General features: G+C 40.5%; 1 protein-coding gene across 1 annotated transcript in view; it reads right to left on the bottom strand.

Moving 5' to 3' along the window:
• Positions 1-16,603, bottom strand: part of LOC110022243 (DExH-box ATP-dependent RNA helicase DExH1) — a 76,892-nt gene that overhangs the window by 34,286 nt on the left and 26,003 nt on the right. The window contains exons 10-13 of the mRNA XM_020721082.1: positions 7,488-7,702; positions 6,724-6,883; positions 6,367-6,640; positions 6,052-6,244 (exon numbers count right to left, since the gene is read on the bottom strand). Of these exons, the coding sequence (XP_020576741.1) occupies positions 6,052-6,244; positions 6,367-6,640; positions 6,724-6,883; positions 7,488-7,702 (842 nt within the window). The remainder of the gene's footprint in view (positions 1-6,051; positions 6,245-6,366; positions 6,641-6,723; positions 6,884-7,487; positions 7,703-16,603) is intronic.

Below are 16,603 nucleotides of genomic sequence, written 5' to 3'. Positions count from 1 at the left end.
ATCGCTTTGGACAACGGACCCAAGATATCTAAATCGTTCACACCTTTTAATAATTTGATCACCCAAAGTCACACTTCTGTCACCAGAGCTATTGCTACTAAAATTACATTCCATGTATTCAGTTTTAGTTCTACTTAAACGAAGGCCTTTAGACTCCAATGTAGACCTCCATAATTCAAGTTTTTCCTGGGCTTTTTCTCTCGTTTTATCCACGAGAAGAATATCATCAGCAAAAAGCATACACCAAGGTACATCCTCTTGTAGATGTCCAGTAAGACCATCCATAATTAAAGCAAAAAGATATGGGCTTAAAGCCGATCCCTGATGTAAACCAACAGAAATAGGAAAATATTTTGTCAATCCTCCTTCAGTTTGAACACAAGTAACAGCTCTAGTATACATATTTTTAATGATTTGAATATAAGTCATATCAACACATTTCTTCTCGAGAACTCTCCAAAGGATATCTCTTGGAACCTTATCAATGAGCAGGGATGTTGAAAAATTGGGCAATGACATAGTTTGTCTTGGAGAAGATGAAGAAGTCAAAGGATTCTCCACCTGCAGCCAATGAAAAAGAGATGCCGCCAATTCCAATTGACCCCAAGATAGAAATTCCAACTGAGGTAACAATCACGTCTCTAGAATGTAGCGACTCTGAGGTAATGGGCAGGTCAGCAATGAATAAGATTATAGTGCGTCAAGCTAGCATTTTGCAAACTTTTAAAGGAACATTAGCAAGACCGACCTTAGGTGTCTACAAGGGTTATAAATGTGAGAAGCCGACATCAGATACAGGGCCACCAAAGATAAGTTAGATATAGATTTTTCAGATGTATAGACCCCCTTCCGAGTTGCCCTGATAGAGGGACGTCCAGCATGTCAGGAATAAGGTCATTGTGTGACATGCCAAGAATATTGCGTGGAATTATTCGAAGGTTACTTTAAAGTCAGCATGGGACACCTTGTCATATGTCCAAATGGGAGATATGAGCCATTATAGTGGGTCCGAGGAGCTTGATAGGGATAAAAATTCTGCAATAGGATCCAGATCATATCAGTGGAGAAGAGATCTTTCCAAAGGGAAAGCTAATGAAAGTGGTGCAGCTTGCCATAGATTTCAACCCATAGCGGATTTCTCCTCTAATACTAGTTTATCAGTTGCACCCAGTCGGTTACGAGAAGTGGAAGAAGCAAAATGCAACTGAGATGGCATGATACCTGATTCATGGGAATACTCGTCTATCTACTGTTTTTTGCTCAGGTCGTGTCAAAAGTGGACGAATATCTCTTTTATCATAATATGCTTTGGAAGTACAACATCTACCTATTCGACGTGTCAGAGGACTTGATGTTGTGTCACGAGGAGTCAGAAGTTTCAACGAATGAGGTTTAACTTCTCGTTAACCTTGGGAGACTGACGCAAGGGCTTGGAGAGGAACCGATTCAACACGATTCATTAAAGGATAGGGGCTAAACAAGCCCCTCCCTCTTTTCATTGGGCGGAATTTTCTCTCCATTTTTTTTTGTTTTTCGCCTATATATCTATTATAAATATGAGTGTTTGTTTTCCTAAGTTTGCTTTTTAGGTTGTTTTTTTATCCAGTTTGTGACGACATCCGTCAACGTCCTGTTTTCTCCTTGAGGGTTGTGTCTGACAGTTAAGGTGGTGCTCCAGTTGTATCCAACTCCCTGTGGCAAATATCTTCTCCGACTTCCACCTCCACCCTCCCTTTGTGTCAGCATCATGTTTTTCTTTGAGGGTTGTATCCGACCGTTAGGGTGGTGATATGGTTGTATCCCTCTCCCTATAGCAATTATCTTCTTTGACTTCCACCTCCACCCTCACTTTGTGTCGCCAATCGATGTTGTCCAACAATCCAACCGACCACCTGCGTCTCCCACATCTTCCAGATCTTGTTTTTCTGCATTCCAGCCTCCCTCTCGCATTCTCAAGCCTTCCCTAGCCTTGTTGCACCCCTAAAGACCATACCCAGCCGCAGGTTTTTCTGCAAGCCCCAGCATTCCAGCCCTCAATCACCCTTGCACCATCTCCCTCCCATCTCCACTGTAGCCCCGCTCTCCCCTCTCAGTCATAATCCATCCCAACCCGTCTCTCCGCTACCCGTCACCTAGGCTGAGGGCGAGAGGTAGCGACGCCAGCAGGGCAACAAACGGGAGGATTGGCGGGGTGCTTGCAACAGCAACCGAGGCAGATAGATAGGGCTCCCGGTTACAACGAGTAAGGGGAAAACTCCCTGCTGCAACAAGGTTGGACTGGAGGACGTAGGAGCGATAATTGGGGAGGGATTGCTGTGAGTTGGGAGGCCAGGTGATTGTTAGTGGGAGGGAATAGCCGTGTAAGGGGGAGGGCCAGCTATGAGCGGATTAAAGCAAGTGGAGGTGGACTGGACCCTGGATGGGAGAGGGCTGCAAGGGACGTGACTGCTATGAGGGAATTCTACCAGCCGGATGGTAGATGGAATAGGATTACGCTAGCAGGGAGGCCAAGGGAATGACTCACAGCAGTTTTTCAACAGTAAAAAGGAGTTACGACACTTTTTGTGAGGGAACTTGCGGCAACAGGCCTTGCTGCCTGTCTTCAGGAAGCTATGGAAAAACCAGCAGCGACACAGAAAGGTCGGGGGAAACAAAGAAAGGGGGTTAGAAAAGGTGGAGTTCGGAGGAGGCACTCACCGTCGGAGGAGAGGAGCACCACCTTTTCCGTCAGATGCAACCCTTGAAGGGAAAGCAGGAAGTCAACGGCTGTCGTCACAAACTAAAATCAGAAAATACATAAAATTGACACCCTAAGATACAAAATACCTATAAATAATAGACCCCCTCCTATTGGGTGGTAGGCCCAATGCCTAGAGTAGGATGGCAGAAGGAATAGGATTACGGTGGCAAGGAGGGTAGGGGAACGGCTCACACCAGTTGATCGGTGGTATAAAAGAGTTACGGCTCTCTCGGGGAAGGGAACATGCGACATAGGAAAGCCTGAAGTTGTAGCCGGTTTGCAGAAGACTACGGAGAGCACCTCTCTTTCCATCGGAAACAGCCATTGAAGAGAAAACAGAAAGTCGATAGCTATCCTCACAAGCAGAAATCAGAAAATACATAAACTGAAACCCTAAGATACAAAGCAACAATAAATATTAGTAAAATATGTGGATGGAGTGCGACCGCCCCGCCCTTTTCTTATTGGGCGTCTGGCCCTACCCAATGAGTCGGTTCAGGTTTAAGAGGTCGGTTTAGCCCCCTAGAATCCCCGTGTTAGTATTTATTTAAGAATATTTGTAATCAGAGTTCATGTTGCGAATTTAAAGCAACATAGTTTGTATACAATTACCCAGCAATTTATTTAGGATAGTGCAGCAATAAATTCATGTTCAAGCTCATTGGCAAGATTTCAAAGACACATTAGGTTCTTGCACTACTCAGCTCCATCTTTTCAATTCGTTGGCAAGCCACAAAGTCCCACGTAGGGTATATTTGTGTTTAGTTTCGATCATTGTAATTCATTTAACGCAACATGTATCACAGTTTAACACAAGACCTCCACATATCTACCATTATTTATTTTTGCTCTGTACCTTAGGGTTTCAGTTTATGTATTTTCTTATTTCAGTTTGTGAGGATAGCCATCGGCTTTCTGTTTTCCCTTCAAGGGTTATACCGGATGAAAAGAGTGGTGCTCCAGCTATATCCATCTTCTCTGGTGGTGAACCCCCCCCACGCCCTTTTTCTATTGGGCATCTAGACCAACGTTTAGGGCCAATAGGTCCTAAACCCTCTCCAATGAGTCGGTTCAGTTTCAGGAGGTCGATTTAGCCCCCTAGAACCCCTGTGTCAGTATCTATTTAAGAATATTTGTAATTTGAGTTCACATTGTGAATTTATAGCAACATAGTTAGTATACAATTAGCCAACATTTTATTTAGAATTGGTGTAGCAAAAAATTCATGTTCAAGCTCATTGGCAAGATTTAAAAGACACATTAGGTTTTTGTACTATTCAGTTCCATCTTCTCAATTTGTTGGCAAGCCACAAAGTCCCACATAGGCTATATTTGTGTTTAGTTTCGATCATTGTAATTCATTTAACACAACATGTATTACATTGTAAATTTTCATTTTGTTCATATCTTTATATTTAAATGTTCAATTTATCACATCTTTTTCAAGTCGTCAATTTCATTTTATTCTTTTTTGGGCCCTCTACTGAAAATTTCAACAATCTCCTGGCATCTCCCCAATATAGAGGACAATATTAAGAAATATGCATAAGAGTCTTTATGTATTTGCATGAAAATGAACACAAATTCTCCTGCCATATTGAAACAAAGTACACAAGCACTTGTTGAATTTCTCTGTTGCCAAATAAAAGAGCACACAATGTTTATGCACTATGTCACTAGTGACGCTCACCAGTTTCTTTATAATGCTAAGAAAAGTGTACATAGGTTCTACTTGTCATGTAAATGCACCACAATTGAGATTTTGGGAATATTTAGAGTTGTTTTGAAACTATGCAAGATGATTGATGAGAATGCAGGACAAAAAATTTCTATTAAAGAGATGACACGCATAATATATATTTTTCTTCTATTCGTGTTCTTCATGTCTCTCTTCTTCCTTTCTTTTCTTTCTTTTCATCTTTTTATATTCTCTTTTTCGTTGTTTCTTTTTTTCCTTCTTTTACCCTTTTTCTTTCTTTAAATATGCATATATGTATATATAAAAAGAGAAATATAATGAGATTTGCTGTAAAGAAAGGTAATTAGAGGTATAAAAAAGAAACAAAAATTTAGAAATAGAGGGAGAAAACAGAGTTAAAAAGTGACAAAAAAATAGAGTAAGTGTTGGATTTTAATACTTTCTTCACCTTTATCAAATTCCGACACTAGGCAAATTTAACTTAAATCCATTAGTCTCCCAAACCCTTTCCTCCACTTAAAATTATGTTGCTCCTACATATCCCATCTATGCCTTCTCCAATGAGCTCCATCATAACTTTCCGTGATGTTTCACTGTCAAAAGTTTTAGGATGTTCGTGACAGAATGACTGGTCACGAGACGCAAGAGCTATTCAGGTGGTCTAATATTAGGCAGGTGTGTGATTGCATGATAGTTGTGCTCGGTTGTTCAATTGAGCGAAAAAATAGATTTGAAAAGGGACTAGAGACGATAAATAGAGAATTTTGCGAGGGAGAGAATCAGTAGGACCAACACACCTGCGTGAAGGACATAAGAATGGCTAGAATTAGATTACTTAGATTATTTATTTTTTTTTTAATAATCAAACAGGATTGGAAACAATGCAAGAGGAAACAGAAAGGTTTTGGGGATACAAGAATTCATCAACTAAGAAATTGATGAATTTGGTTTGAATTTCTTAAATAATAATAATTGTCTGCTAACTTTTTTCATAAGTTTTCATCACCTCGAGCATGTCCCATAGCATATGGATAAATTCTCCAATTGTTTCACATACGATGACCCCGGGTAATATGGGTGCTCTATTCAGATAATTTTGATAATATTGACGCTTTGGTACAGTCTATTCCGAGAAAATTGTGACAATTGAATAATCTTAATTGTGATCGAGGCGTTCCAAAAATGTTTCCATGACCCAACAGTCATTGCTTTAGTCAGGTTCGATTGAATCAATTGGGGGTTCCTTTCTTAGTAATTTGATGACTCATACACATCAAAGCAACATGCTCTATGAAAAAAAATACAACATTTGAGTGATTTTGAGTATGATAAAAAGATATTAAATTTGTAACACTACATCTATTTTTTATCTTTGACATTGCGTTTGACCATGTTTAGTCAAGGAGCTTACCGAGGTTAACACAAACAAGACACACAAGTAATGGCTGACTCAAACCAGTACAGTGGATGGCTCATAAATCGATAATGCTAGCTTAATTTATTTAGTACTTGGACTATTTTTATGCCCTTGCAATGCTAGGGTGCTTAAATAGGCATAAGCTACTTCCCATAGAAACTGAACACTCTAGTGCAGTATGGAGGATAAACTAACCTACAAGAATCACCAGCAAAGGATCTTTTAGCAACATCGGCTTCCTCTTTCCTGTTTATAGGAAGGACAAAGGGATCACGATACGCAAGAGCAGCGGCAATTGTCAATGCTGGATCCAGGCACTGGAATATAGATCCCATTAGCAACATTTTTCCAATATTTGGATCTAATGGTAGAGTACAAAGATGACGCCCTGTTTACATCGCATTCAAAAGAGTGCATCAATAACAGGACACACTTCATCAGATATAGCAGTAAAAATGAAACCAACGAAGTAAATATAGATTAAAAACAAAATAAAGCATGCATGCACACCTAGAGGAGTCAGTTCCTCTCTTTCATCCAATGCCCCTATAGTCCTGAGAAGTTCGAGTGCATTATTAACAGCAAGTGGATCTGGTGGCTGTAGTGCCTTTCCAAGAAATGTTGCAACTGACCCAAGTTGTAAGGTTTTGATATGTAGGCAAAGTTCTTGCAAAGGAGTACGAAGAATTTCTGGTAACTGATATGCTGGCATCGCATCATGAATAAGTTTTGGGTACAGCCTATAACAAACTCCAGATTGAACACGGCCTGCACGGCCCTTTCTCTGTATAAATAATATATTATTTCATCATCAGATATCAGCAATCTGTGCACAGATGACCTCTTGAATTGAATAAAATAATGTACCTGCTGGGCTGAAGCCTTAGATATCCAAGACGGTAACAAGCAAGCAAGCTTATTAAGAGCATCATAGCTGGTTTCTTTCGCTTTCCCACAATCTATGACATAGACAACATCATCAACAGTGATACTGCTTTCTGCTATATTTGTTGCAAGAATGATCTTCCTGAAATTTGATAGGAAACTAGCATATATTATTATTATTCCCCTATTTGTGAGGTTCACACATTATTATTCTTCCACTTTTGTGAAGAACTTTTATAAAAAGTAAAAAAGGAATCAGCCACAAATGTTGAGAGAAGGCTAATGATTATGATGATTACTAATACACGATAAACTATAATATACAATTTCTCATTCTATATTTCACTGAAGGAATTAGTTTGTAAAATATATACACTGTCCACAGAGTCATTAGATGGCATCCTTAAACATGATATTTGAGCAAGTCCGCAAAGCTGGAGTTCAAGAATTGATGAAGCCAACATCAAGTACTAAGCTGAGATTTGCTCAATCAAGGCCAAGAAAAGGTTTCTAGAATCTTTTCAGCTTTATAGAAGAGAAAAAATTCATAGACAAAGTACAACAACTATATAGTGCAAGTTGACAAGATCCTTCTTTTACATTTAAAGTTGCACTGCAGTTAGTATATGCATAAGCATTGTGCAAAAAAATAAATCAAAAAGAAGATTCTCGAATATCGTGAATTCTTAATCACTTTTATATGATCAATAATACACAATAAGTGAACATGTAGAGGAAGTACTTGCCTCATATTCCTTGGTGGCCTATCAAATATTTCCCGCTGATTAACTGTTGGCATGGAACCATGCAATGGAAGAACTAGAAATTTGCTAGGATTGCCGATAAATGTGTTTGCTTTAATCTTGTCAAGCAATTTTGATATCTCATCCCATCCAGTAAGGAACACGAGGATTGCTCCATCTCCTTCAGAACGGCAAATATACTCGATTGTTGCTTCCACCTAAAATTATAAAATAAAAGAAAAAATCAAATGAATTTTACAACTAGAAGGAATGCAAATAAACAAAAGGCATGCGAGTTGGGGCCCAATAGGATAACAATTGAACTATCTAAGGCTACACCGCTTTTTGTAAGGTGACAATATTTATCTCTGAAGTAAAACAAATATTTTCCCATCATCAATCACACGGGAGCTTAACAGGTCGTGGTACTGTAGCCGGTACAATATCGCAAAATAGTATTGTATCTGCTACCATACTAGGACCCCTTTTTTTTTCCTATTTGATACCTTGTCTTTTCTATTCTCTTCCTAATTCTATTTCCTTCTATTCTAATTCCTTCATATTTTATCTATCATCCATTATATATGTGTGAATTTGCTTGCACAGGATTAGATTTTGTTTAATTCCATATTTCAGATTTCTATCAGGACAGCATCTGGCATTCGTTTTCACCTTCGAGGGTTGTATCCTAGGGATTGAGTGGTGCTCCGGATATAGCTCTCTCCCGAAATGGTGATTATCTTTCTCATATTCTCTTTCCTCCCACACCACTCCTTTCCGCCATGCCTCACTGCAAGCGCCCGCACAGCATTCGGTTTGCCAAGCACCTTCCCCTGTCTTCCAACATTGTTGTCGCCCAAACTGAACCACCTTACTGTTGTCTCAACCCTCCAAGTTGGCCGCTGCCACCCAGGACAGCAAGGGAACATCTCCTTCCTATTGTCCTGTCGTTATCCACCCCAACTCCTCATTTTCATCACCCAGGACAACCTTCATGCTTTGTCTCTGCATTTTTGTATCTTCCGCTTGTTGCCACCAGCATTCATTTGTTGCCACCACCCCCGCTAGCCATTCTGGTCCACCTAGCCGGCCTCCACGATCCTTGAGATACACTTTAGTGGTGTTTACTTATGTTTTTTTTATGTTTTTTCATCATTTATTTACTATTTGAAGAGTCGTCGTTGATATCCTATTTGAATTCAACAATAATATTTCTATTTTTATTGTGGGTTGACTCTGGTATCAATTGGTATCAAAGCTGGTCTAACCCTAGTCCTGTCCTAAACTTTCCTAACGCCCACCATAAATAAGAAAATTTTCTTTTCTACCACCAAATATCCTCTCCACTTCCACAAATTTCGAACCCCAAACATGTCACCTAGGAGATACATGCCCAAGCCTACCTTGGAAGAGATCCACCGACTTCAATGGAGATTGGCGTACATTGAGGATGACACCTTGGAAGGAGTTACCCTCGATGGTGACGGGGAAAGCCAAAGAAGAGAATGGAACGAAAATTTCAACCACTTCCATAGAGAGGACTTTAGTGATGCAAAAGACTGGCCACGAAGCTTTGGAATCTAGTATCAGAGAAGGTCGAAAGAAGAATCAGCATATGGAAAACTGAGAAAATGAAGATGAAGCGGGAGATCCAGCGCCAGGTCCTACCAACTTACGATAGACAAAAGATGCAGACTCTAGCTTCAAAAGTGAAGAGCACATCATCAGGTGACCACCACTTCTTACAAGCAGCGCTCAAGCTCAAGGTCTTACAACCAGATTTCACCCACGAGAACATCCAAGCTGACCCCATCAGCAAGAAAACTGAGTCAGAGTAGAGAACAGGTGTGAAGCAATCTGCATCCCTAAATCTGTCTCAGTCACGAAGTGTTGCATGTTGCAAGTGTCACAGCGAAGTGTTGCAAGTGTCACAGATTTGGGCATGTTGAATCAGACTGCACATCCAGGGGGTTGATCTGTTTCACCAGGCAGAAGGTTCTTGAAAAATTGGGTCATGACACAATAGACACTGATGACGGTGAAGACACAAAGGAGAATGACCAGCTTTTAGTTGATGAAGAAGAGATGTGCGTTGTTCCAGCTGAGCCGGGGGGAGAAACTCCAACCAACTTCACGGTGACTGTCAAAGGCAGTCTCGAGTTTGAGGAACTAACATTAGAGGCATAACAACCTCATATAAGAGAAATTTAAACCATTCAAATCTATAGACTCCTTCCTGAGTTGCCGCTACTGAGGGAGGTCTTGCACATCAAAAATAAGGCAATTTTAGCCCATGTCGGGAAGATTACATTGAATTATTCATATGTTAGATTTAGTTTGAAAATGTACCCACCATCAGATGTCCAGTCAGGAAGAAAGAAACCCAACCTTGAAATTAGTCTTAGAGCTTTATGGGGAAGGAAATTTTTCAAGGGGATTTTGGTCCTATAAGCGAAGAATAGGTCTTTTTGATGGTTGCTAGTGAGAGTGATGCGGCATGCCACAGATTTCACCCAGAGTTGATTTCTCTTCACATATTAATATATCAGCTATATTTTGCTAAGTATGAGAAGTGAAAGAAGAAGTTTTCAGACTTAGAGGCTCAAGTGTTACATTACGGGAACTTACATATATATACGCAGCTCCAGCTTATGATCTGTCATGAGAAGATGCATATTTATTCTATCAAGACATATTGTAGAATGACAATACCTACATGATCGACCTCCCAAAGGATTGCAATATCTATACTCCATTAACATGATAGACTTGAGTCTGTGCTGCAAGGAACCGAAAGCTTCAACGAATGAAGTCGAAGCTCCCCCAACCAAGAGTGATTGATGCGGGAGCTTAACGGGTTACGTCACTGTAGGTTCTACAATATCGCGGTTTTTTTTTCCTATTTGATCTCTTGCCTTCTAATATTCCCTTCATATTCTAATTCCTTCCTATTTTTTATCAATTCACTATTATATATGTGTGGTTTTGCTTTCTTAGGGTTAACATTTAATTCATTCCAAATTTTAGATTTCAGTCAAGACAGCAGTTGACATTTGTTTTCCCTTTCGAGGGGTTGTATTATTGACAGTGTGCATGTTTGCATTAAAGAAAAAGAGAGAAAAAGTTACAACTATGGCAGTAGCCACCAAAAACACAAAAAAAGAAAAGGTCACTAAGTAGTTACCCCGCACAAAACTTTATCCCTTTGGACAAAGACAAACAAGGGATGACCATCTTCTAAATTCCTAGTAACAAAATTATCATGTAAAGCTAACTTAGCATTATTAGGTGTCGTCACATTCTTAAAACGTGAAGTATGTGAAAAAAGAACCTAGCGAAGTTCGGTCAAAAAAGGTTGCATCAAAATCAACCAAGTTTGCTTGATGCCAAAAGGATCGGTCCATAGTTTTTTGGAGAGCTCGAATAACATTTATGTTATCCCCTTCGAAAAAATGCCTTTCATTTCCATGGTTCAATAACTGCGTCAATAAAACATACTGCCTCTTGTTCCACACATGAGTTGTGCCACTGAATAAGGTTCTATCTGGCTGCCACTAAGCAGTTTCCCATCATGTCGCAAATAATTACCCCCAAGCCGACAAGACCAAAAGGAAGCATAGCCCCAAAAATAATTGCTTTGACCCATCCAAGAGGGGGGAGGGGGGAGGAGGGAGGGGGAAACCAATGTTGGGAATAAGATGGTCCCAATGACCGAACAGTGTGTCATTGCTCTCGAGCCAGACAACCAAAGTTTTGGGTTATGAAATATAAAACCTTGGCGGCCAAAACCATAGGGGTGCCGAACAACCTGCAATGAGCCTTTGCATTTCGGGCCCTCCAGCACTAGTACACAACTCCACAATAAATTCTCTTCACCATCATTAGTTTGGTTCAAGCACATGGGTAAATTCTCGAAATTGTCAGGAGTTACATTCCAAACTCCCCACCTTGAGAGAAGCTGAAGAGTGGCTTTCAACACCCAACATTCAATTGCAATATGCAAACGGTCCTCAGTCTCCGCATTTCCCCATAAGCAGCCCGGGTTATCGCCAATATTTCTACTCACAAGTAATGAATTAGTGGGAACAACATCTTGTAACAATCGCCACCAAAAAATTGTTTCTCAGGGATGAAGTTTTCGCCCTCTAAGACAAACATTGAAGCCAACAAATTTATTAAATTGTTTTTGGTAAGTAATTGTTGTGGCAGTGCAGCCCGAGTGGGAAAGAATTAAAGAAGGTTGATCCTGTGAAACACGCCCAAGTTGATGGACCATACAAATAGTCTAATTAGCTCCCTTCCAAACCACCCTGCATACTGCCGCTATCCCAATTGTCATTTAGAAGTAAAGCATTCACCCGCAGATTCTCAGAAGTTTCCACATTAATGTAAGTACGCCATAGTGAGATGGGTTGATCCAAAATCCACCTGTCATAGATAACATAGGCATATCTGTCATCTCCAATATCCCACAGCACAATTTCTCGAAGAACAGTAATGCCATCCTCTATAATTATCGAGATTGTAGAATTTGTTCTATTGTTGTCATGATCTCAAAGGATTCTTGAATGCTTCTAAGTCAAGTAATAAAATGGAAAGGACTCTGGCTTATGAAGAAGTTGCTTCTAAGTCAAGTAATAAAATGGAAAGGACTCTGTCTTATGAAGAAGTTCCCAAGCTAACTTAGCCCTCAAAGGTCCACACCACTTTCCCAAGCCTCACAACTTTCTAGGCAAACATAGTCATTTCCACGCAATGTAATGTAATGCACGCCAGGTTGGTCCTTTATCCACATCGAACCGGGAAGATTTGAGTGGGATAATAAGTACTTAGACATAGGAAGAAGAGAATGATTGATTAAAGTACACCGCCCCGCCAACAAGAGATGGAGGTTTCCCCATCCCAGTTGTTTTCCGTTTACCTTCCTCATTAAATCGTTAAATTCTTCTGTTGTCAACCTCCTCATAGCAAGAGTAATGCTGAGATATTCCAATGCACAATTTTTTTGTAATTGAGGTACCGTGAAAATTCAATTGTTGCGCCCATTCAGTGATTTTTTATTGAACATAATCAAGGATTTTAATTGATTAACGTGATGCCCCGTCCAAGCACAATAATTATCAAATACTTTCTTGAGATTCCTTACAATCTGTAAAGAGGCCTCCCAAAAGAGTAAAATATCATCAGCATATAATAAATGGGAAGGCTTCTTACTTCCGAGAGTCACAGCAACTCCCCATCCTCCATCTGCCTGCTTAAGAGCTTGTGACAGTAGTTCTGAACATAAAATAAATAGGTAAGGGGGTGAGGCATTCTTGTCAAAATACACAATGGGCCTCAATCCAAGGCGTATGTCTGTCATTGATTAAAATAGTGAAGCGGGGGTTTTCAATGCTTTAGGTGTTCCACATGCGATAGACTGTTGCAAGCTGAAATTGTTCCATAACAATAAGAAGCGTTCCTAGTATATTTTATCGTATGTTGTTTCCATGTCAAGCTTGATCGTCATAAACCCGGCTTTTGAGTTAGAATGTTGGAAGGGCCCAATTACCACTTGAGCCATCAAATAGTGCGAGGAAATCAAGCGATTAGGGACAAAAGCGCTCTGCTCCATCGAAATGAAAGAAGGAAGAAAGTTCTTCAACCTGTTAACCATGATTTTATCTATAATTTTATAACTGGATTGACAAAGGCTTATGGGATGGTAATTGGATGGGGAATCAGCATTTTTCACCTTGGGATGAGCACCACTGAAGTGTCCTATTCCAGAGGCATATATCTTTTCTCAAAAAAATCATGCATCTCACTACAAACAACACCACCAATCAATGACCAAAAATTTTTGAAAAACGATGCAATTATACCATCAATACCAGGGGCTCGGTTTGGAGCCATGCTCTTGATTGCCGCCCAAATTTCCTAGTCAGCAACCTTACTTGCCAAAATACTCTCCATGGTACATGCCAAATTGCTCAGTACATCAAGTGCTTGTCAATTATCAATGCAAATAGCTTTCTGTTCACACTTTGCCGCAAAGATTTTGAAGGTATTCGAAATGAACTCAGAAGTTTCATTTAGGTTCCCATCTTCATCGCTATTCGAGGGTTGTCATCGAGTGATTAGGCGGTGCTCTCAATTATATATCTCTCCCGAGGTGGTGATTATCTTCCTCCTATTCTCTTCCGCATTTGTTGACCTCACTTTAGGTCAACCCTTCGTTCGAACTCACAATCAACACACATCCAACTCGAATCTGAAACCTACCTACATTGAGCTAAGAATGACCAGTTCATGGTTCACTTAAGCTTTCGTCAAGGACCTCATTTTCTTCGTGGTGCGGGACCTCCGCTTTGACCCTAATTGCCTTGCCTTGGAGTCAATGTAGCCAAAATCCACCATACCTTTAAACTCCTTGAATTTTCTTCCATTGGGGTGGGTCATGGTTGTCTTTTTTGGTCAAGATCGTCAGTCTGCGCGTCCCGCGCGCACACGAGCACATGCACGCCATTGAGCGCCCGCGCAAGCGGACACGCACAGATGCATCCACCATCGACCCCACATGGGCGCGTCTACACTGCACTCCCCCTTCGACAGGCGTGAAAATGATAGTTCAGACATAGCCACCCTCGTAACTTCCCAGGGGTGGTTACGCCCAGTTCAAGCATATCCAAACATGGTAGTTCCCGGGCATGGTCACACTCAGTTCGAGCATAACCATGCATGGATGTTTCCGAGTGGTCACTTCCGATGCTAGGATAGCCATGCCCTCGAGCCACCCCAACAATCCTTGGCCTTCATCCTCGGATCCGACTATGAATCGAAGCATCATTTTGCAGCCAGTGATCCTTAGGAGCACTAATCACCGTGGGAATCGAGACCAGCGATCCCCACCTCAATCGACAGTCAACGACGCACATACTACCGTTTCTATCACCTATAAATAGGCGACCCCTTGGCTCTGCTTCAAGAGAGATTCGACACTGATACTTCCAATTGGCAACCAAGGCCCTTCGACGTGCACAAAAAAGAGTTCGAGTGCTTCTACCTCCTCCGGCAAAACACCATAGCCTCCTCTTCGGTAAGCCTCCTTTTATATTGTGCTTAGTATTTTTTTTATGTTAATTTGAGTTCAGATTAACCCAATTAGGCTTAGGTTGACCCGAACCCAGACTAACCCTAACCTGAACCCAAGCCAACTCAGTTCCAATTCAGATCAGACCCAAATCCAACCTAAGTCAACCCAAATCAGTCTAAGTTCAAACCAACCGAACCCACATCGTAGCCAAGCTCAATCTGAGCTGACCGCAACTAAACCCTAACTAACCTTAGCACATTCCCATTCCAAGTTTAATCCAAGCTAAATTTGCATTATGTCGTTTTAGATGTTATAGCTTTCCATGTGTTATGTTGTTTCATGCATAGTTTCACATTTCACATTCCATGCGTCGTTTCAAATGAACAAAAACAAAAAAATAGATAAAAGAAGGAGGAGAACATCTTCCAAGATGATTCTCTCCACAAATATTTAATAAGACACCTAAAATCTAAGAAAACAACCATGATATTTTACTTCAACCGACAAACCAGGAATTAAAACAAACATGAACTAATTATCGAACCCCCAATAATAATCTAAAAAACACCAGCATAAAGAACGAAAACCAAACATAGGCAAATCTGACATAAACCTTAGATTAGCAAACTAAAAGATAAGAATCGAGGATCATACACATACCCTAGGTTAGTCCAAGTATAGAAACATATATAAGTTAAATAGGTACCCTAGTTAGTGCTAATAACTAAGACAAAAAACAAGCAACTATCCTCTGAGACAAAAGGGAATGTTTTAGTATGAAGTAGCCCATGGTTACCGACGAAGGCATTTCAAACCGCTTTGAAACTAAAGAGCCTTTCACATGACATGATCATGGCACTCAATGAGGATTTCTATTTATAAGGTTGGTTATAACTGAAGTATACCAATATACCCGAGACGACGGAAAGTCATGGGCATCTTGATCATGGTCGTTATTCCGAAAGTCTTGGTTATTCCACCTATTAGAATTCCTTATAGAGTCTAGGGTTTTACTTCCATCTAGAAACCCTTCCAACCTGACTCTATTTTTTATACTCCAATAATTTCAAACCAAGTCAAACAAATCATTCTTGATCTCATTTTTTTATCACATCCGATCAAATCAAAACTCACTACTAATCTTTTCCAAACTCTTCAACCACCATCTTTTAGGTAAACCTTCTTTCCTAGGCGGTTAATTCCATTTGTCCAGCTTTTTCATGACACACTATTATCAGATCGTAAGTTCCATCCTTTTGAGCTTAAATTTCCCAAAACCCCATCCCATTGGATTTTTCCTTCATCTTCAAAGAATCAACTTTGACGGACCAATCTGGATATCATATGTCATTATATTAATCGAGAGATTTCTTTATGGCTCACGGTTCTGAAGATGTAATGAGAGTTTACCCTTATAGGAAATCCAACCCTAAAATAAAATAAATAGTCTTACACCCATAAGATAAGGGATAAAACTCTGGTCCCGTAGACTTACGAAGTTCTTCATCATCTAAATGATTAAGCCCATTTTAAGGTAGTATTTCCTTCCCTTAGAGTGGTATATTATTCTTTAGAATGTCATGTTGGGTCATTTAGATAGTCTTCTGAAAGTTCTATAGTGTATCGAAACAAAAAAATGCACAACCAACATCCTCCCACACCGCTCCCTGCCACCATAACTCACTATAACGGTCTGCAACCTCACTCGGTTTGTTGTTTTTTGCAGTCCTCGGCATACTAGCCACCTTCCTCTTCCCTTCCCGCATTGTTTTCGCCCGAACCGCACCTCCTTCTTGCTATCCCAGCCCTCTCACCCGACCGCTGCCGCCCAGGACAGCCAATGAACACCTCCTTCCTGTTGCCCACAAATATTCACACCAACTTCTCACTGCCATCACGCGGGACGGCCTCCATACTTGTTGTCCCTGCATTTCTGCACCTTCCCCTCACTGCCACCAACATTGGTTTGATGCGCCACCCTCACTAGCCATCCCGATCCACCTAACCGACCTCCACCACCATCGGGATACATTTTAGTGGTGTT

This window comes from Phalaenopsis equestris, unplaced genomic scaffold, assembly GCF_001263595.1.
Source record: "Phalaenopsis equestris unplaced genomic scaffold, ASM126359v1 Scaffold000175, whole genome shotgun sequence".
NCBI lineage: Eukaryota > Viridiplantae > Streptophyta > Magnoliopsida > Asparagales > Orchidaceae > Phalaenopsis > Phalaenopsis equestris.
Note: the sequence above shows the minus strand (reverse complement) of the source record. Positions and strands in the feature narration are given on the sequence as shown.